This window comes from Delphinus delphis, chromosome 3 (assembly GCF_949987515.2).
Source record: "Delphinus delphis chromosome 3, mDelDel1.2, whole genome shotgun sequence".
NCBI classification, from domain to species: Eukaryota; Metazoa; Chordata; class Mammalia; order Artiodactyla; family Delphinidae; genus Delphinus; species Delphinus delphis.
This window is the reverse complement of record NC_082685.1, coordinates 75,264,340-75,285,323: the sequence shown is the minus strand read 5'-3', so window position 1 is coordinate 75,285,323 and position 20,984 is coordinate 75,264,340. Positions and strand designations below refer to the sequence as shown.

The following is a 20,984-nucleotide window of genomic DNA, read 5'->3' as shown; positions in this document are numbered from 1 at the left end:
ACAGAAAATAGGGCAAAGTTTAGCCCAAAGTACCGCCTCTCTAATGAGAGTATTTCCTGTAGTGCTAAGAGGGTAATTTGGGGCTTGGGAGCCTCCCAGGTGCCTTAGAGATAACACCTTGTGTTGCCCTGTTTCAGGTAAGACCTGCTGGGCTAGCAACAGCCACTGAGCTTGGAGAAGGGGCTTCGACTTCATTTTTTTTTTTAATATAATTTAAACTTGTGTGAGAGTCCATGCAAATTATTGCAAATGTGTTTTTGTAAGAGATTGACGGTACCAGCTTCCCTGTGTCTGGTATTGGCCAGTGGGAGAGCTTTGTGAATTTAAATATTCCTTCAGCAAAGTCACTCAATTCAAGCTGTGCTAAAGTTGTGTTCTCTTGACACTGCTTTCTCCTCAGAGTACTCTTCCAACTTACTCTTCTCAGTGAGATTCCATAAGTGAATAGTCCACCAGTCCTTTTTCTACTACCTTAATACCAGTTTATTCTGCAACCCCTTGCAATTTGGCTTTTATCTCTAGTTCTGTTACTCTATCGTCTTTCTCAAAGATCCCCAGTGGCCAGTTGATTTTCATATCCATTGGCTTTTTCTTTAATCTTCCTTTCAGTTATTCTTTCACCTGTGGACTGTTAAACATGCTGTTAACTCTACCTGAAACCATTCTTCCTTCTTTTCTCTCCCATCTCCTCTTCCTTGGCTAATTCCTTGACTCTCAAGTTTTAGCTTAGGCATCACTTTTTTCAGGAAGCCTTCCTTGATGACTCCCTCCCCCAGGTCCGATTTAGGTACTTGTCCTTTGAGTCTTCATAACACCCCCTACTTTCGTGCTATTGCACTTATCATACTGTATTTTAATTAGTGTTCTTCACCCTCCCCCACTGTACTGCGGGCCTTGTGAGAGCAGGTACCATGGTTGTTTTATCTACACCATTTGCCTTGTACCTGTACACGGTGGATGCTCAATAAATATTTGTAGAATGAAGAACTACATAAATGAAGATGACGTCTGAACAGTGACGTCTTCAGCTTTGTCTAGAACAGATGATGAACCCCTGACTTCTTCCATCAACCTTTGGTTCTCCCTAAGTCCCTTGGACCTCCAATTAGAAGATGTAGAGCGGTTGGTTGTTAGATACTGTCAATAAGAAGTGACATCTGACTCTGAAGAAGAAGACAGGTGTCAGGAAATCCTGACCGTTCCCATTCAGCCACTCATGACCAAGCAGAAGCCCTCTGCATTGCTTATGTTGAACAAGTCAGGGTCACCTATGGATGAAACCAATGGAACATATGAGTTTTAAGGGTTCTGACCACCAACAGAATGGAAAACACGTTGTTCAGGAGAACAGGCAAGTTGGTGGTGATGATTTTATCATCATTATGGAGGAAGAACTTAACGTCTGACTGGCAACTGTAGAGAAACATAGCCTAAGAGAGGAATTGATAAGTACTGTGTAGATACAAAACTGTGTAGATGGTACTATGCTTTGCAGGCCATTTAAGAAATTTTCAAGATAATTTTAACCATTTGCAATTTCATTTTACTGATTTTAGAACCCAATGTCCCTCCTCTCACCTGTGAAACATTACTCTCCTGTATTAAGAGAGTTAGATCTGTCTGTAGATCTATGTATTAGGACAGGCTTTATAGAGCAGTTAAAAAGAATGTGAAATGTTGATCACATGCTTCTTCTTGTCTCTTGAGATTGGGTAGGAATTGTTGACCGGGTGTAAAGACAATGAAAAAGGACACATTTGGGCTTCCCTGATGGCGCAGTGGTTGAGAGTCCGCCTGCCGATGCAGGGGACACGGGTTCGTGCCCTGGTCCGGGAAGATCCCACATGCCGCAGAGCGGCTGGGCCCGTGAGCCATGGCCGCTGAGCCTGCGCGTCCGGAGCCTGTGCTCCGCAATGGGAGAGGCCACAACAGTGAGAGGCCTGCAAAAAAAAAAAAAAAACGATATATTTATTAGGCAAGGCTTAGTGAAAAATGTAGGTCCATATATATATTAGAGAATAGTGTAATTAACAACAGTAGTCTATTTTGTAGGAAAACAATAAAGTATGTTCCACAGCCTTTGTTTAGTGAAGAGGAGATATCCTATGCAATGTGTTGTAGAAATATTTTCATCAAAGGCTGTGAGGCCTGTAGAAACAGCAGGACTCCCTGAAGGGCCCTGGCTGTCTGGGAAATTGGTCTGGTAGAAGAACACATCCCCACACTGGTTGTCCTGCTCTGACTCAGACTCAGATGTGTGAGTGGAACCACATTCCCCCTGCCACATCTGTTCCTCCTCTGGACTTGCCCTTTTCTATTCATGTCTGGCTCCCTCTTCCTCCAAGTCAGCCAGGCTCAGAGCCTCCGGGTTGGCTTTGCTGTCTGACCTCTCTTACTGCACTATATTCCTCTTCTTTTGGAGCGTATGGCGCAGTTGCCTTGAATTAAAATGATCTGTGCTCTGCTTATTCAGACACATCCTAAGGTGTAGGAAAGTAGCATGGAATGAGGTCAGAGGGACCCGCACTCCAGTCTCAGTTCACATTCAGTCCTAGCTAAGTGACCTTGGGCCAGCCACTTATTTCTCTGAGGATCCGTATCATCTTCAGAAGCAGATGGAGCCAGTAATACCCAAGATTCCTTCCTTACAGGATTATCATGAGGATCAGTGGTGATGTGTACAGAAGCACTGCAAGAGCTAGAAAATACCACCTTGCTGAGATATCGTAAGAGTGGAGATACGTTCTGTAATGTGTGTGGCATAATACCTAGCACATAGTAGGTGTTTGATAAATTATACTTATTATTGCTGATGATATTAAGACATAGCTTAATTGAAACACATAAGTTGTTTGGTACTAAACTGGGTTGCTGGTTCAGAATTTGGGGCTATGGCCAAGTGGGATACTTTTTCCTTCCTCTGGTCCAGATAACAGGATGTTTGGGACAACAAAAGTGCTGCCTTTCTACATTCACAGGTTAATTCCATCCGTCAAGAAAACAGATGGCAAAATTAATTACATGTTGTGCAACAGTGGATCCCAAATTGGCCTCAGAAAACAGAGCATGTTGTAAGTGCAAACAGCCTCTGAGAGAAAACTTGCTCCTAAGAGACTTGCTTAATAGAATGTTTATCACCTCAGAGGAGGTCATGCCTTGAGTAAAAGAGGTGTCTGGAATTCTCCTCTGGGATTTATTAGTATATATTATTCAGGTGGCCCAGTGCCGGATGTTAGTTCTTAATTTAAAGGAAACAGCATTCCCACTCTGAGGAAGGTGAGGCCGCTGCTCTTTTAAAGTGGGCAGCTTCTGCTGGTACCTTGCTGGCCCTGGAAATTCCATCAACTGAAATGAAATTTTGTTCAATCCATCTTATTCATGTCTCCTAGGACAACTGTGGTGGGTTTGCTAGGGGGCTGGCGAGGTTGCCTCTATAAAGATAAGCACAATCCATTAGTTGAAGCCTAGACTCCAGTGTCTTCTACTGGGGCTGTTTGCATTTGCTCAGCACTCTGTTTATGAGGATGTTAAGAGGAAATGCCTCCATTCTGTGCATGTTGTAAAACAGAAGGTTTGCAGCTGTCAGAATTATTTACTTCTTGGCTTTTTATCCGATAGAGTTTTGGATTGTTGTAGATTACCAGCCTCAGTTCTCCAGATGCAATGCAAATTTTCTTGTTTTCTGTCTTTGAAGATAACAGATATTTATGTACACAGTTCCTTGTAACATACTTTTGGAGTAAGGAGAAATTAGGCTTATTCTTACATGTTGTCATAATTCAATATTATGAAATGATTGAATGATTGTTTTATTAGTTATATAGTGCCTTCACAGTATCCAGTGTGTTCTACTCTCTAGAAAGGAGAAAAAAAAACCCACAAGATATAATCTTATGTTCCAAATAGCTTACAAATCTGCCTCAGAAGACAGCTAACATCCAGAGTATCAGCTTTAAGTGTGTTGGAAGTTCACAGTGGAAGTTAAGTTCACTGTGGGCTTCAGTAGGCTTTATGGAGGAGTTGAGACCTGAACTAGGCTTTGGGGTTAAAAAAAAAAAAAAAAAAAAAAAAAGCGTAACAGCAGAAAAAATAGACTGCAGCCTGTTCCAACAGTGTGGCTGCACAAGATGTGTCATAAGGTTTGTTTCCAGTAATTTCCAGTTAATGGAAACAATTGTCAAAGTTTCTGAATGATTACTTGCTTTTCAAATCATTCATGTGTACTTGTGTATGGAGTGGGGAGCAGTCATGATTTTGCCACTAGTAGCGTCATTTACACTCACTTGCATTGCCAGCGCTTTCTTTGGGAGAGAGAGGTTGTTGTTCCAGCTGGCATCCTGGGCACCTGGCCCATAGCCTGCTTAGCTCAGCTGCTTTCGTGTGTGCAGGGACTGTGGCAGGTACGAATCATTGTATTTCTAGCCTCAGTGGGCATTTGAATTTTCAACCCATGGTCTCATTTAAGGGAAATCAGCTTGAATCTGTTAGATAATACCAGCTAGCGATGATAGTTAGACTAACAGCTGTGGGAACGGAGGGGAAAAAGGCCTATTTGGGAAACATTTTGACTGTGGGACTTAGATTAGAAATAAGGGGACACAAAGCAGCCTGAGTCAATGATAATCATAAGTTTCCAGCCATCATTGCCCGAGTAAGAACGAATTTAATATTATGAAGAAAACCAAGATGCTGGGGGTGGGGGAGGGATCTATCTGTGCCTTCAAGTATAAGGATACTCCCTAGGTGAGTGTCCCTCCAAGGTGAGCCTAAGGAACCTTCCAAGCAGACTTGTCCCAAGGGCAGCTGGAAACATATAGGCCGGAGCAAAGGTTCCCAACATCTTTACTCATGGAACCCTTAGTGTCTCAGTAATTTTTTCATATTATTTCTAGGATACAAGAAGTACCTAGCAGTTTCACTTATGAAGTGCTTAGGTCCCAATAACTTAATAAGTAGTTATGTACTATTAACTTTGTAGCCATGTGAAAAAATAATACACATAAATCGAAAGGTTAAAAAGTAATGTTTTTATTTCATTCTTCACCAGTTACTTACTAATGGAATGGGTGCATCTGTTGGGCCTTGCATGTTTCAGTCAGGATCCAATCAGGAGATAAAGCACATGATAATTTGAACAGGAAAGTTTAATATAAAGAAATATTCGCTAGCAAACAGTATGGCGGCTCCTAAAAACTTAAAAGTAGAATTACCATTTGACCTAGCAATTCCACTTCTGGGTATATACCCAAAAGAGTTGAAAACAGGGACTTGAACATGTATTTGTATACCTATGTTTATAGCAGCATTATTCATGATAGCCAAAACGTAGAGGCAACCCAAATGTCCATTGATGGAGGAAGGGAAGAAACAAAATGTGGTATATACACACAGTGGAATATCATTCAGCTTTAAAAAGGAAGGAAATTCTGATACATGCTCCAACATGGATGAACCTTGAGGTCGTTAACTAAGTGAAATAAACCAGTCACAAAAAAGACAAATACTGAGTAATTGCACGTACATGAAGTACCTAGAGTAGTCAAATTCAGAGAGAGAGTGTAGGATGGTGGTTGCCAGGGGCTGAGGGGAGGGAAGAATGGAGAGTTAGTGTTAATGAGTATAGAGTTTCAGTTTTGCAAGATGAAAAGAGTTCTGGAGGTGGATGGTGGTGAGGCTCGCACAACAATGTAGGTGTGCTTAATACTACTGAGCTGTACACTTAAAAACGTCTAAGATGGTGCATTTTATGTGATGTGCATCTCACCACAATTGAAAACAGTAGTAAGAAAGAAAATAATTTTTTAAAGAAATATTCATTTTGATGAGGGTTGGCTGTTAGGAAGTAAAGAGAATTCTGAAGAACAGAGGAATAACAAATATAAAGAGCAGCCTCTTCCCCTGGGTTTGAAACAAGGCACCAAACCCAAACTTGCTCTCTCTTCTACTGTGGACCTTGTTGGGGAGAGGATGGCTAGCCTTGGCACCTTGGATGGCAGAGAAGTCACAGTAGCGCTGTGCTGGTAGAACTTGCTGGAAATCCATCCTCTAGGATGCCGAGGAAATCTGTTCATGGGGAGGTTTCCCACTGGAGGGGCTCTGCTACAAAACCACCTAAGGGGGACGCCAGCAGAAGCTGCTGGAGGCTGGTTGGTGCTGACCACCATGTACAGCAGGGGCCAGTTGCTGAAGAAGGTACCTGCATTGCAGGAACTGGGGGCTGGAGAAGCCATGTATGCTTGTGGCAGCTTGCAGCGAGAGCACGCCAGAACCAGGAACCAAAAGTTCCTCTTCCTGTAATGTCTCTCCATGGCACTCCACTGACAAAGCTTAGGGTAGAACCAGCTGGCGAGAGAAAAAATATGTAAAGTTCCATCTTTATTTTTGCAGAGGGTGAATTGGAGCTGTGAGGCAATAAATTGATCACTGGCCACCTCACAACTTCTTAAAACCTTGAAATCAGATTGTATTCCACTATCCTAATTTCCTGGTTCACGTTACTCTTCACATAATATTTGCTTTTTAGTACAGCAACTGCCTACAACCCAGCTTTGCAAAGTAATGCTCTCATCCAAAGAAATGTAACAGTCTAATGTTACACTGTGAACTGGCTTGAACTACTAGTTCACGCAGTGTCTGAGAGATGTTGAATAATGCTATGTCTTCCTCAAAAATTTAAAATATCCTGCAGCACCCCCTCGAGTTTGCTGTAGTGCTGTCAGGCACCATGGCACACAATTTGAGGATCTCAGGGCTCAAATTGTGAGTCTCTTTCACCAACTCTGACCACATCATTCTAACATACGAGAATCTAAGGTACCGATTTGGTTAAGAGTACAGAAGAGTCAGGTGTAATGTAAAAATTGTATAGGGTCAATATTGTTTCTGAAAATCTTTTAGGAAGTTACCAGATTGGAGAATAACATACCATCTTCCAGTAAGTATAGGACTTATTGTAAGTGTTTCCTCCAGCATTGGAACAAGTTCCTGTTTCTTTCGGACTAGATTGGATAGTTGCCTTGTCTTTAGAGGTACTTTGACATTAAAAAAAACATGCATAGCCTTAACCACGACATTCACCATCAGTGTCTGAGATGCCCCCAGCGTGAGACGCAATGCAGAGACAAGGGTCAGAGAGGGACCAGCAAAGCCCCAGCTCCATCTCATGCTTACTCTTCAGCATAAAATCATTTCATGGTGGCTGATGCACCATTTAGGTTATTATTTTTCTCTCTCTTTCTGTCTGTTTTGGGCGGATGGTACATAATTGAATTTGAGAAAGTTGAATGGCATGCGATGGGGCTTTGCTGAATTCAGTAGTAAAAATTCTACTGAAATAGTTTTCAAATTTAAAAAGTTAGTGATTTGTAGCTTTCTTCTGTTTCTATGAGGAAAGGAATGGACTTAATAAGACCTTTTTTAGGTAGGTAGGCAGGTATACTGTTCACGTCACCACTTTCCCAGAAAATACATTCATTTTGGTGATGTTTACAATTTTGTGAATCATAACTGTTACATATTTCTATAGCTCTTTAAGGAGAAGCTGAATAACTTAAGTTTTGTAATCTGACCTATTCTAAAGGAAAAACTTCTGATCCATGCCTTTCAGTGCTACCTGCAAAACAACCTCCCTCTTCCTCCTGAAACCCTGTTTGGATAAGTTCTGCTTTGGTTCACATTTTTATCACCTGCTGAGTTTGTCTGCTGAGTTTCAGCCTTGGCTACTTTCACCTGGTAAGCCTGTCTAGCCCTGTAGCTTCACCTCCCAGCGTTTTCTGTCTCTTAAACAGTGACGAGTTGGCACGAATATTAACTTAATAGAGAATCTACCCATGTCAGAAACTCAATGTTAAAATCCAAATATGACAACTTGGAATGGATTAGACTTTCAAACAGATCTCAGACCAGGAGTCTATGGTCCAAATTCCACATATGAGCACTACTTCCGTTTTCTTATGGATTTCAAAATTTGGTCAGAAACCCCGATAAAGATCTTAACTGCTCAGATGTGATCAAGTAGGGACACTACCCAACCTGTCTTGGCATCCTTTTCTACCCCCTTAGAGTGAACACACGGAAGAGAAAGAGGTTGTCACTGCTGCCGCCTCAAGCAAAGCTGCTTGCTTCTGAATACTTCATGATAATCAATAGCAGATGTGTGGCCAGCCCTGGAAAGTTGCATAACTGTCTCACATTGCATTCTACTGCAATTACTAGCCAATACGAGGGGGTCTCCAGTAGGCTGTTGAAAGAGAAAATTCAGTTAAAAAAATCTTTGTTTATCTCCTCATAAAATTATTTCCTTGCAGTAAGCAGTAAAGGTAGTGGTTAGAGTGGAAGTAGTTTGAATGGTACTGCCCTTAAACTTGAATTTCAGTTCATTATAAGGAGGAACTTTCTAATGATTAGAGAGGAAGTGGGACCCTGTTAAAGGAGTGAGTCTCTGTTAATAGAAGTAATCAAGGAGATTCTGGATGAATGCTTGCTGCCTGTGACGTGTCTAGGAGAGTGCTTCACAGCCAGGTAGAGGATTAGAGTAAATGACCTCTAAGGTCAATTCCAAGCCTGAGTTTCTGTGACTATGATCACTGATCACGTTTTCCTCCTGCTCCTTTTCTGAAGATAAGCCAGGGATGCATGGGTCAGGTGTGGCACGGCCTTCTGGGTCCAGTCTCAGCCCTGCCCCTTTTCTTCCTGGCGAATCCCTTCTGTAGCCCCTCTCAGGTTATCCCGTGTTGACCCCATTAACCTGGGCACAGTGAGGTTCGGCCCTTTTATTTTCACTTTCCATCGCTGGACCACACACATTAAATTGCCACACCTATCTGGAACTTCTGTAGGGCCAGCATCTAGGGCTTCCAAATAGATGCTCCACAACCTAAAATAATCTGGCCTTATTCATGAAAGTATTTGCAACAGGGATGAGGGGGACTTCATAATTTTCAGTGCTTCATCACATTCTTGACTCATATTTTTATCGTTGCTACCTTGTGAAATAAGTGGCATTATCCCCATTTTACAGATGTGCAAACAGAAGCCCAGAGAGCTTAAATGGCTTGCCGAGTTTTAGAAGAAAAGTGATAGAAGAATGAATAGAAAAATAAAGTCCTAATGTAAATGAGGCAGTGCTTACTGAGTTCGTGGTAATTAGGCCCAGTTCTCCCACATTGAGTCTGGTGTTCTCTTCTCTGCTCCTGGCAGCCTCACATCCAAGGAGGTTTAGTCAGGGTCCTGAGCGAACTTTTACTTTAAAAAAGAAAAAAAAGAGCTTCCCTGGTGGCGCAGTGGTTGAGAGTCCGCCTGCCGATGCAGGGGACACGGGTTCGTGCCCCGGTCCGGGAGGATCCCACATGCCGCGGAGCGGCTGGGCCCTGTGAGCCATGGACTCTGAGCCTGTGCGTCCGGAGCCTGTGCTCCGCAACGGGAGAGGCCACAACAGTGAGAGGCCCGCGTACCACAAAAACAAAACAAGACAAAAAGACCTGTAGTTTCCTCTGGCTGAATAAATAGGCGCTGTTAAACTTATGGTTTATTTAAAGCATTGAATATCAGGAATGGAATAGCTTTGATTTGAGGCTGTGATCTAAGCATTTGAACAGAGTGATCTGAGCATTCCATCCTAGAATCATGACCAGCTCACACTTTCTGAGAATCTTCCAGTATAGCAATCTTTGAATTATTCTTCTGCAAAATAAAGGACTTGAATTTTACGTGAGTAGTTTAATAGAGTGAGAAAGTCTGGGTATAGGAAACAGGAGGCCTGGTTTGCATTTACTGTAGTCTCAAAAACATTATTACTTAGTTTTGTGACCTTGAGCAAATTTTATAACCTCCCTTTCTTTAATTACATATCTGTAAAATGAGTATAGTGACCCAAGGGAACTAACTGAGAAGTCTGAATAAAACATATATAAATGCAAGGCATCGTAGCTAAGTATTACAAAAGAAAGACCCAAAGACATAAATTCTTCAGATAGTATTTTCGGACCTGATTTTGAGTGTGTGTGTGTGTGTGTGTGTGTGTGTGTGTGTGTGTGTTTCATCATCTGCTAAAAGTTTTTAGCAAGGAAGATTTCTTAGGAGAGAAATAAAAGCAAACACTGATAGTCTAGGAAATAAAAGCAAACACTGATAGTCTAGGAAATAAAAGCAAACACTGATAGTCTAGGAAACAAGTGTCTCCCAGATGTATTGTTGTCTCCCTGTGTGCGCTCACTTCAGATGTCAGCACTTCTTCCCATTCCCTCAGAATTAACCGCTCACATCCAGAGCATTAGTGAGCCTGGAGGATACACTGAAAATGCCGTAGGGAAGAATGAGGAGAGGGTTTACCCAGAACAAGCTTCAGACTCCCAGGCAGGGCCCTGGGAGGCAGCTTTCCCCATCCTCCGTCTCCACACTTATCCTCAGCCTTCTTCCTTGATTCACAGCAGTTCTGTCCCTGCCTCCCAGTCTCCTCCACCTCATCCCAGTACCAGCAGTGCATAAGCAGGAGGCCACTTGAGGCTCAGGGCTTGGCCTCCTGAGAAGGTGTGTAAGGAACCTCCACTGTCATTTGCAGGGCCCTTTCTCCACTTTTGGTAAATAAAACTTTCTTAAGGAAGGAGAGTGAGATCACCTGGGCCAGGCGGGGGCTCTGGCGAGACACCCATTTAGCCCCACCCCTCTTTTGGAAGGTTAAATACAAGAGAATGTCTGGGGAGGAGAAGAAGGATGCAAAGCCTGCAGCCCTAACCAGGTGAGACCAAGAACACAGATCCTTCTGTGAGGAGAGGGATTGAAAGCCAAGTTTATACATAGATCATGAAAGCCTTTAAAGACTCTCAAGGGTGTAGACATAAATAACAGAAGAAAAGGCGAGGAAAGCCTCAAAGTCAAATAGAAGAAAAACACTTTTTTTTTTTTTTTTTGCGGTACGCGGGCTTCTCACCGCTGTGGCCCCTCCCGTCGCGGAGCACAGGCTCCAGAAGCGCAGGCCTAGCGGTCATGGCCTACGGGCCCAGCCGCTCCGCAGCATGCAGGATCCTCCCGGACCGGGGCTCGAACCCGCATCCCCTGCATGGGCAGGCGGACTCTCAACCACTGCGCCACCAGGGAAGCCCAGAAAGCCACTTTTTATACCAAGTAAACAACTCTTTTTTTCCCCCTGACCTAAAATGTTGTTTATACAGATTCAACCTCTTGTCAGCAGGGTAGAAATAAAAATATTGATGGAATGACCATTTCTGCAGCATGGTATTCTTATGACCTAGAAGCCATTAAGTCTATAACAAATTGACAGAGATGCTTAGTCTTTTTCACTGCAGAGAACTTACAACATTCTTGAATGGGAGCAGAGTATGTGGTACCTCCTGAATGAACTGAACCTTCTCTTCCCAATTCTGCTGGCTTCTCTTCTGTGTAAATCTGAACACTTGCTGCCCTCCCCTGTTCTTAGCAGACATCTGGGCCACTGTAAGCAAAAGGTCCAAAGCCCAGGCATTTTCCCAACAGCTTTATTGAGGTATAATTTAAGAGGAGATGTTTCTGCTGTTCTGTATAAAGTTCAGTTGAGAGGTGGTGTTAATAAACCTTTCTTAGAGCCAAGATCACTTGGAAGGTTGAACTCTTTAAGTCTCTGGTCAAAATTACCAAAATTATGCCAGTAAGCTCCATGTGAGCAGAGCCCTTTACATGTGACACATGTAAATATTCGATAATGACTGACTGAATGAAAAAAAACCAACCAAACAAAAAACAGAATCTTAGCCAGCACTGTAACTCTCCCGTCTTGATACAGAAGGTGGGAGAGCCACTGTTGGACATGGGTAGAAGTTCAACATAGTATTTAAAAGCAGTTTGGTATTAAATGAGAAGTGCTGCTAACTTAGTTGCTATTTTGTATCAGGTGGTCTGTAAGAGATTGTTGTTGTGACTTCAGAGCGTATTCCAAGCCACACTAAGAGGTGGTGGAGTGTTTCTTAAACATACAGAAGTGAACAGGTTGCACTTACACCAGACAACAAATCATTATGATGTACCGGAGCATATTTACTAGGGCTAAAAAGTAATCTCCTTTTGAAAACAGAGCAAAATCAAGACGAAGTGACTGACCTAGTATCTGTCTGTTGCCGTAGACAACCAGGGAAACCCCAGAGAATCAGCTGCCCTTTGTCACCATTCTTTGGTGGGAGGGGGGCAGTGTAGCTTCAAGTTGTACAGGTGACTGAGGCGCATCCTTATCCACACAATATCTTTTTTCTCTTATTCAGTGAATATTTATTGAATAGATACTATTTTTAGGCTAGTATACAGAGAGTGTTGTGGAAAAAATAAACATAGAAACCCTTGGGTAGTTTTTTTGATGATTTCATAGAACACATACAAAATATATACACCATTTTAACCGACATCCTCGTGTCATATATTATACAGTTGTAGTTCAGAGGAGTGAAATAAGAAGTTGGAAAGAGCTAATTAGAGGCAGACACTGAACTAATACCTTATTTTGCTAACACAGTCAGCTGGTTTCTTAGGCGGTTAAGGAGATTTAGATAAATTTACAGTTAACCACAAAACAAAGAAATAAATGCTTACAAACAGTGAAACACACTTCTGTAGAACTTCTGAGAAGGACATGGACACTTTCTTATGGAGAGGTCCTAGAATATCTGGAATTTTGGATCCTAAAGAAGAGTGGTTTTGGGGGAGTGGGGTGGGGGGGAGGGTAGGACAAGGTGGAGAGAGGCTGTGATACAATCTTTTAAAATAGACTGAGCATGCCTTGCACTTGAGCTATATCAGGACATTGTTCCCCAAGGTGACTTCTGGACTGCATTTAAATACAAAAGTTTTTTGCCAGGTTTCCTGAGGATCCCAGCGAAAGTTCAAAGATCAACCTAGCTGCTAAAATGACTCTAAATTGAATTAGGAGGCTGACACAGCAGCGCTTGAACTGCTCATTCAGCAGTTGTTCTCCTCTGCTACACTGAGTGGAGCTGAAGGCCTTTTTGTGAACCCGGTGTAAAACAAGTCGGACATTAGGATGTGTACTTTAACACACCTTATGTGGTTTGTACGTAATTGGACTTGCAGGAGGACATTTCGTAAATCATTCTTATGGGGGCACTTTCTGAAGGAAGAAGGTAAAAGTGAGTCTTTCCTGTGGCTGATGGGGCCCGGACTTTGGGTTGCGTGAATCTGCGTAATCATCACCTTGAAAAGGTGTTGCATCTTACTCCAATTATAGATGAATGGGAACTATCTTTATGTAGTTCACAGCCCTGGTGAGATCCTGCAGGGCTCCTGGCTGACATCTGTGGAAGTCTGGGCTGCCATGGGGGAGGGCAAGGACAGATGGCTGGTGTGGGGTGAGGTGGGGAGGCTTCCAGAATGATTCCTTGGATGAGACAGGAAAGGTCGCTTCTGACCGGTAAGGGAGCTTTTCTTTGGGTTCAGAATGACCTTCATATCTCCTCCGTAAGTCTGAAGTTACAGAGTGAAGGTATGCATCCTAGCAGCTCAGGATGTGTGGCAGGGGGGACCTCGCATTTAACTGCGATTTTTGGAAGGGTGCAGCCTGTTACCCTTTTGGTGGTGAGGTCAGTTTCCGGGAGGCTCCACAATACTGATATTTTCCAGATGTTTCTCCTCTTTTCTCCTTTCTGACTGGCTATGTCTTCCTCTCATCATCCTGCCCTTTTAGTAGAATTGAGATAAAATTCTTCTTGGTGTCTTAAGCATGTTAGAATCACTCAGCAGTAGGAACTGATTTAATATCTAGGTCTTATATTAATATTTATAATAGCCTTCACTGCTTGTGAACAGCATAAACACTTCTTTTCTGTTCAAACCCAATACTGAAATAAAACCCAAGAATATCTTTTACAAAAATTTACTTTTAATAGTGGTGGTAGTTTGTAATAATCTGTGTAGGATTTTATGGTTTTCATATCACTTTTTGCTTATATTACCTTCTTCAATACCAAACATAAATTTGTGAAGTAAATAAAATTGATTAATCCTCATTTTCCAGATGAGGAAGGGGAGGCCCAGGGAAGTTAAATAATTTGCTCAAGGTCATACAAATAATAAATGGCAGAACTAAATCTTAATTCAGATTCTTTACATCTGTTGTATATTCTTTTCATTAAATTTACTATAGGGCCTCTCTTCTTGTTTTTTGCCCATATTAAAAAAAAGAAGGGAAATGAAGAAAAAGAAAGCAGCTGGAAAATATATTTATTAAAAGAATGTAACTTTTCTCACAGTTTCCTATTGGATCTTTCAGGTATGTTATTTGAGGGCCTGTTGCCTTAGATTGGTAATAAAACTAATGCTCTGCAAAATACCTCATTAAGACAGGTATGTCGGTGGCAGCTCTGGTCTCCCATTCTCCGAAGGAAAAATTAAGGTTTCACAAAGCTAAGACGTCTTCCTCTCAGCCGGTTGTAGGAGCTTGTGGACCCGACCAGGGGGCAGAATTGAGATCTGTCCTCCAGGCTCTCCAGCCTCTTTATTCTATCAGCATTTCAAAAGCCTGACTACCTCCCCACCCACGCCTCCTCTTTCGGCTTTTTGGAAGGAATTTATCCCTGGTAGTTGCTATTAGCGCGGGGAGGGAATCGCCCCCTCAGTCTGGGGGATGGCCCTTGCGTAACTGCAGAGGAGTTAGTTCTCCCGGGTTGGGGTTTGAGTACGAGTGCTCGCCCGGGTTATACGGAATGAGAAAGCCGCTTTGTCTCCTTTTCCTGCGCAAAGGTAAGGGGTGGAGGCTACACCCCACTTTCTGATAAAGGCCCCCCCTCTTGGGCTTGTGAAGCAGGTACCTTCCAGGCACATGGATCAATATCCACGTTACTTTCCTACAAAAATAACGTGTAAAACCGAGCAGCTTTAAAATCCTTCATTTTGGGCGTATAAAGCCCCAAGACACAGAAAGTTAAATGGGCGTCGAAAAATGTAACCTAAAGATGGAGAAGCATTCTTTGGACTGCGTCTGCGTTTATGCCTTATGTAAAACAGCAGCGCGCGCCGAGATGGGCCTTTTTTCTTCCCTGCACATTGATTTACCAGGCATGGCCCGTCCGGGGTCTTGGCGGCCGCCACCCCTCTGCCCGGCCCCTCCACAAAGTCAGCCCCACCTGCGTGCGCCCGGCCACCAGCCGCCAGGTCGCCGGCGACGGGCTGGGGCGCGCGCCCCGGGGGCGGACTCCCGCCGCCCAGCTGAGACGCGATTCGTCACTCTTGCAGAACTTTCCCCCTGAAAATCCCTGCACCAGAACCAGCCCTCCCGCCCCGAAGAGGTTTTGATTTTAGTGGCTTTCCTTCCTTTTATTTTCCGTTGTGTGCGGGTTTGGGCTGCCGAGCAAATTTGCAGCTCGTCCATGTCAGCGGCAGTCGCTTCTGCTACCGCTTACCCTGACACCATGCACTCCGAAGCAGAAGAATCGAAGGAAGGTACGAGTTTGATTTTGCTGGGGGCCCCCGCCAGATTCTGCGGAGGAATGTGGAAGTAAGGCGGAGTAGGGGAGCAGATGGGAGTTTAAAAGTGCGCGATGGGTACTTTGTCAGCTCTCCCTGCGCATTCGCTGCTCAGTTAGAGCCGAATGTGCCGAATCCTGGACCCTTCTCACCCCGCGGCCGTTCAAAGGGGAGGGGAGGAAGAGTCGGACCTAGCTCAGCCAGCCCACTAAAAGCTGCTTTCTAGATTTCTCTGGAAACGAAACAGCCCCAGTATTGACTCCAAGAACGCAAAATGTACTTGGAAGAGCGCTGCCTGCCTGCATCAGGACAGCCGAAAGCCGGATCCCCTGGAAGAGCCTTAAGAGTCAAGGGTCTCTTGAAAAAGGGGTTTAGAAATTGGAAACGTGGTGTGTTTCCGGCTAAAAGGGGAAGCTGCGTGGGGGGGGGGGAGAAGTGAAAGATCTTTATTTGGGGAATAGGTTGGTTTTTTGTTTTAATTTTCTTGTTGGCTGTTAAGCAGTGAATTTATTTTGTTGGAGGCTTTAAGGGGGCTGAGAGATGAGGGAGGCCTTGTGCAGCTTGAAACTGAGGAGAGTTTGTCCGTTTCCAACTTTGCCAAAGCAGAGGGTTTCATTTACTCCTAACAGAGAGCGGGTGACAGGGCTGGAAAAGCTCCAACCAAAACACAATTATACGCTGCTGTTAGTTCGGGGAGTTTATTTGTGTGTGAGTGTTTGTATGCTTTGTTTCCTGAAACTTTATGTATACAAAAGTCCTCTTGTAAGTTGAGGTAGGAGTAGGGATAGTTGGGGGACTGTTCAAGATTGTGAAATTTCTTTTCTTTTCAAGTGGCCTCTTGGGAAACTGGTAAATTTCAAGTCAATCACAGCAGCTCTGGGAGCTTGAGGAACAGAAAGGAGCCCCATCGTTTCCCCATTTGGTAGATACCAGTCAGGGAGAGCCTTTGAAACTTGTCCTCTTCTTTTACTGAGTCCCATCCCCAGAGTAAAGCCCTGAGTTTCAAGATGTAGTCTGTGTGGGCTGACGTCTACTTGATTATGCTGTGTGAAGGAAGCAGTCAATAAAAACAGGCTTGTTTAATAGAAATATGGGGCTGGTGTGAATGAAAAATGACAGCCAGGAGCATTGTTTTTCAGCTTGATGTGGAGTTTGGGGGGTTAATGTTTCCTTGCTGCCGCGGAGTCTGTCCTGATGGAGGCTTTTCCGTTCTGTCTTTTAGACAGCAATTTACATAAGTCACAAGTAGTCGGAGGCAAATAGGAAACGGGCTGAGCGAATCCAGTGGTGAGCTTTTCTATGAATGACGAGTAGCACTTACATTGGTATTTTTCTCCCAGGTGTGTTTTTTTTTCTTTTGAAAAAAAGGGAGTGGGGAGAAAGTGGAAAACAGTATCCCAAAGCATATGATACATTCTTCTAACAGCACCCACATTCTTCTCTCCTTCCTAGCTCACCCATTGCAAGCCTGAAAACTGGAGTGTGAAGAGGTCTTGTAATGTGCACCCCACCTTACCTTATCCCTCCACTTGCCATCATTTACATTCTACAGATCTGTAGCAAATTATCCTGCCTCTGCTTTTTACAGAAAGCTCAGAATGTTTCTTTTAAAATAATATGAGGTGCTAGAGTTTTAAATTGATGGCAGTTAGGGTAGGATATGGAATAACTCTTGAGGGAGATTGAATAAATACTTCATTAACAAATGGAATCATGGTAGCTTCTGCCTGGAAATAAAGGATGAGTGTCTGTGTATATATGTGTGTTGTGTGTGTGTGTGTGTGTGTGTGTGTGTGTGTGTGTCCCTGGCAGTTCTGGCAAGACTGGTTGTTGGCTGTGATCTAGAACCCTCCATTTAGCTACCACCACTCAGAAAGGAACAATGCTGTTTAAATAGCTCCAGTTATCTTTATTCTCTATCCTTACTAATCCTGTCCCCACTCCTTAGCTTTTTTTTTTTCTCCTTGTGGACGTAATGTGTCCCGTTTAGTATGAGATCACCACAAACTCTTCACAATGTCTGCATTACAAGAAAACTGCCATTGGATGTTTCATGCCTGATTTGCTGTAATGAGAGATACTTTTAAGTCATTATTCTGAACCACAGTTTGAGACTAGTATACTTCGTTTGGGGTTGAATCTGAAAAAAATATCAAGTCGGATTCAGAAATCCTTGGAGGCCAACATATTTGTGTATGTGAGTGAATGTAGAAGCAAATGACTGGGGATATTGTTAAGGCATCATAGCTTAGGACGTACTTGACTCTGTGCCAGGAGTGCTGAACCTGCATCCTCGGTCAATAGCCACCTCCTAAAGAATTGATTTAATTTTGCCTTACAAATGAATAGGTGATTGTGCTTGAGTATTAAACAGAGAAAAAAAAACCAGACCTCACTTTATTGAAAGCTGAATGAGTTTAAGATATCCAGACATAATATGAATAGGAAAGCAAGAGAAAGGAAGGAAGAAGCCTACTTTATTAAATTGGGGAAGGCCATTGAAAGAAGGATATCAACAGTTTCCAGTGGATGGAGGCTTCCTGAGGAGATGGGCTGATGGCCATATTTTTGGTATTTAATTGATTCCTGTTGAGTAAATTACTTAATTATAAAGTAGGGGAAATGAATGGCAGTTAAGATCTCAGAAGCTTTTTCTAGTGTCAGGCATCAAGGAATCCGGGGCTCCTCTGTCCTGGTTATTGAAGCTTTGGTACCAGAAAGCAAGGAAGCCATTATTAAGGAGGGGTTGCTTTGGGAGGGTTGAGCTGTGAGTGAGCCCAGGTCCCCTCCTCTGTTGCCCATAATAGCACTTCCTGCCACCACCTCTCTCATGCCTCACCAGGCCTGCTATTTCACAAAGAAAACAGTAGCCATTAGACAACCCCCTCCCAACTTCCTGCTTCCAAACTGACAGACTCACCTTCACCCACACCCACCCTCCCGGTGTCTGTGGAACAGGTGTGGTTCCTGCTGCGGAGGCCACTCCTTCCACCATGGGCACCTAACTGCATCAGTTGGCCCCATGTCTTTCCTGGCTCCTTCCCTTCTGTGTATAGATGGGCTCAAGCTCCCTACTTTGGGGTGTTGGCACTTGATGGTCTTTCTTCCCGAAATCCTTCTCCCCACCTGACCCTCTTTTCCTGGTCAGGTCTTTGGAGAGGCTCTTTCTGAACCTGCATCTTAAATTAAGATCCCCGGACTTCCCTGGTGGCGCAGTGGTTGAGAGTCCGCCTGCCGATGCAGGGGACACGGGTTCGTGCCCCGGTCCGGGAAGATCCCACGTGCCGCGGAGCGACTGGGCCCGTGAGCCATGGCCGCTGAGCCTGCGTGTCCGGAGCCTGTGCTCCGCAAGGGGAGAGGCCACAACAGTGAGAGGCCCCCATATCGGAAAAAAAAATTAAGATCCCCTTACTGCCGACTCTCAGGACACCTAATCTTTTCCTCACTGGTACTCACCACGTTGTTTAGCATCTTTCTCTAGACCACAAGCTCTTGAGGGCAAGACCCTGTCTGTTTTATTCCCCCCACTATGTCTCCAAGACCTATACAGTGAGAGGTGATCATTCAGTATTTATAAAATGAATGAATGATCTTCATTTTTTAAAGGTAATCCTCAGTACTTTGTTAATTTTAGGCACTTATTTCTCCTTTAAAATGAACCTGCTTTTCTTTTTCTTTTTTTTTTTTAACCTTTTGCATGGTTCCTACTTTCTCACTCTTTGTCATCCGTCATCCACTGAAATCTGTCTTTTTCTCCACTACTCCACTGAAGTTGCCCAAGTCACCAGTGATTTCCGAGGTGCTGGGTGACCAGTGACCCAGCATTCATATTTTCATCCTGATCTTGACCTTTTTTTGCAGCATTTGACACTAGAAGACCAGTGTCCCTGCAGTCCTAAACTCCTTCCTTAGTTCCTATGCCTCTACACTCTCCTGATTTCCCTTCCTTTTTCTAGCTGTTTCTTTCTAATCTCCTAGACCTCCAGCCTGGGCTTTTCTAAGAGCCATCTGTACAGCCAGCTGCCTGGTAAACACCATGCTTTTTTTTTTTAATTGAAGTATAGTTGGTTTACAATGTTGTGTTAGTCTCTGGTGTACAGCAAAGTGATTCAGTATGCATATATATTTCACATTCTTTCCCATTATAGTTTATTATAAGGTATTGAATATAGCTCCCTGTGCTATACAATAGGACCTTGTTGGTTATCTATTTTATATATAGTAGTTCATCCCAAGCTTCTAATTTAACCCTCCCACCCACTTTCCCCTTTGGTAACCATAAGTTTGTTTTCTATGTCTGTGAGTCCAGGTAAACACCATGCTTTAGTGAATGTCAAATAGGTATCCCATTCAACAGGTCTACACTGAGCCCATCATTTCCTACTCTTCACAGATCTGATCCTCCTTTTGTGTCATCACTGAATATCACTGCACTCTTTGGCTTCCAAACTACAAATCTGCAAGTTGTCCTTGACCCTACGCTCTCCTTTATCTTCAGCTTCCACCTGGCACTTCATCCTCCTCATTACCTGTTGAACGCATCTCCTTCTCTTCATCTTCCTGGCCCCTGCCTTGGTTCAAGCCCTCAGCGTTTGTACCCTCCTGATTACAATAACTACTTCTGTCATCAGGGTTCTTGGTTGAAAGGGATGGAAGTTGATTCCTGCTGTTATGAGCTGAAGAAGGTATTGAAAGTATATCGGATAGCTCACAGATCCACAAAAAGAATTAGCCTCTGAAAAATGCATCAGGAAATGCAGCTAAGCATCTCCTGATTAGGACCTCACTGTGGCCTTGGCCTCCTGTATATTTTTCAGTTCTATCACTGATGGGACTCCAGATGTGATTGAATATTTGGTCATCCTCGACATTTAAAAATCTCAGAAATAAGCCAGCTGATTTGTCAGTGCTAGATTGTGTCCTTGCCCCTTGCTGCCTGTGGGAGAGGGGACTTCTGGTTCCAGCTTTGGGAGTGAGAGGTAGGGGTGTGACTCCTCCAATCACTTGCAAAATGAGCGTTTCTTCAGAAATAGAAAGGGACTTCTGACATGGATCACCAAAACAGCAACAGACATCTACAACACCACTGGACTGGTTCATCCAACCCTGGTGTTGCCCTGTTTATTTACTTCCTTGTTCCCTCAACAAATGTCGTTTCTTTTTTGGGGATCATTCTCTTGCCCCTCCTCAAGTGGGTAATGTCTCACTTACCTAGTGGACCCAGTTTGGAGTAGGTGATCTTTCATGGCATTCCCATAATACCCTGTATTTCCCTCAGTAGTACCATGTTTTCATGTATTATGGCTGTTAATTTTCTTTTCCTTTGCCTCCACTTTGTTATAAGTTTTTTTGGAAAGCAACATGTGTGCATGTTTTGTTTTGTTTTTGCTTGCCCTAGGGCCTCTCTTATATAGTAGGGCCTAATAAAGCATTGTCAAATTAATCAATTTAAAATGAGATTACAGAATATGATGAAACTTATCATATGCTGAGAAGTTGCTGAGAAGTTGCAATGCTGAGAAGTT

The 20,984-nt window shown here is 43.4% G+C and overlaps 1 protein-coding gene across 6 annotated transcripts in view; it reads left to right on the top strand.

Annotated features, from left to right (window-relative positions):
* The window catches only part of TNFAIP8 (TNF alpha induced protein 8), a 122,967-nt gene that overhangs the window by 69,334 nt on the left and 32,649 nt on the right, over positions 1–20,984 (top strand). Inside the window, exon 1 of one of the 6 annotated variants that reach the window (XM_060008973.1) lies at positions 15,279–15,435. The exons of the other annotated variants lie outside the window; for them this stretch is intronic. Within the exon in view, the coding sequence (XP_059864956.1) occupies positions 15,363–15,435 (73 nt within the window). The 5' untranslated portion in view covers positions 15,279–15,362. Of the gene's footprint in view, positions 1–15,278; positions 15,436–20,984 lie in introns of those variants that run through there. 6 annotated transcript variants of the gene reach the window in all.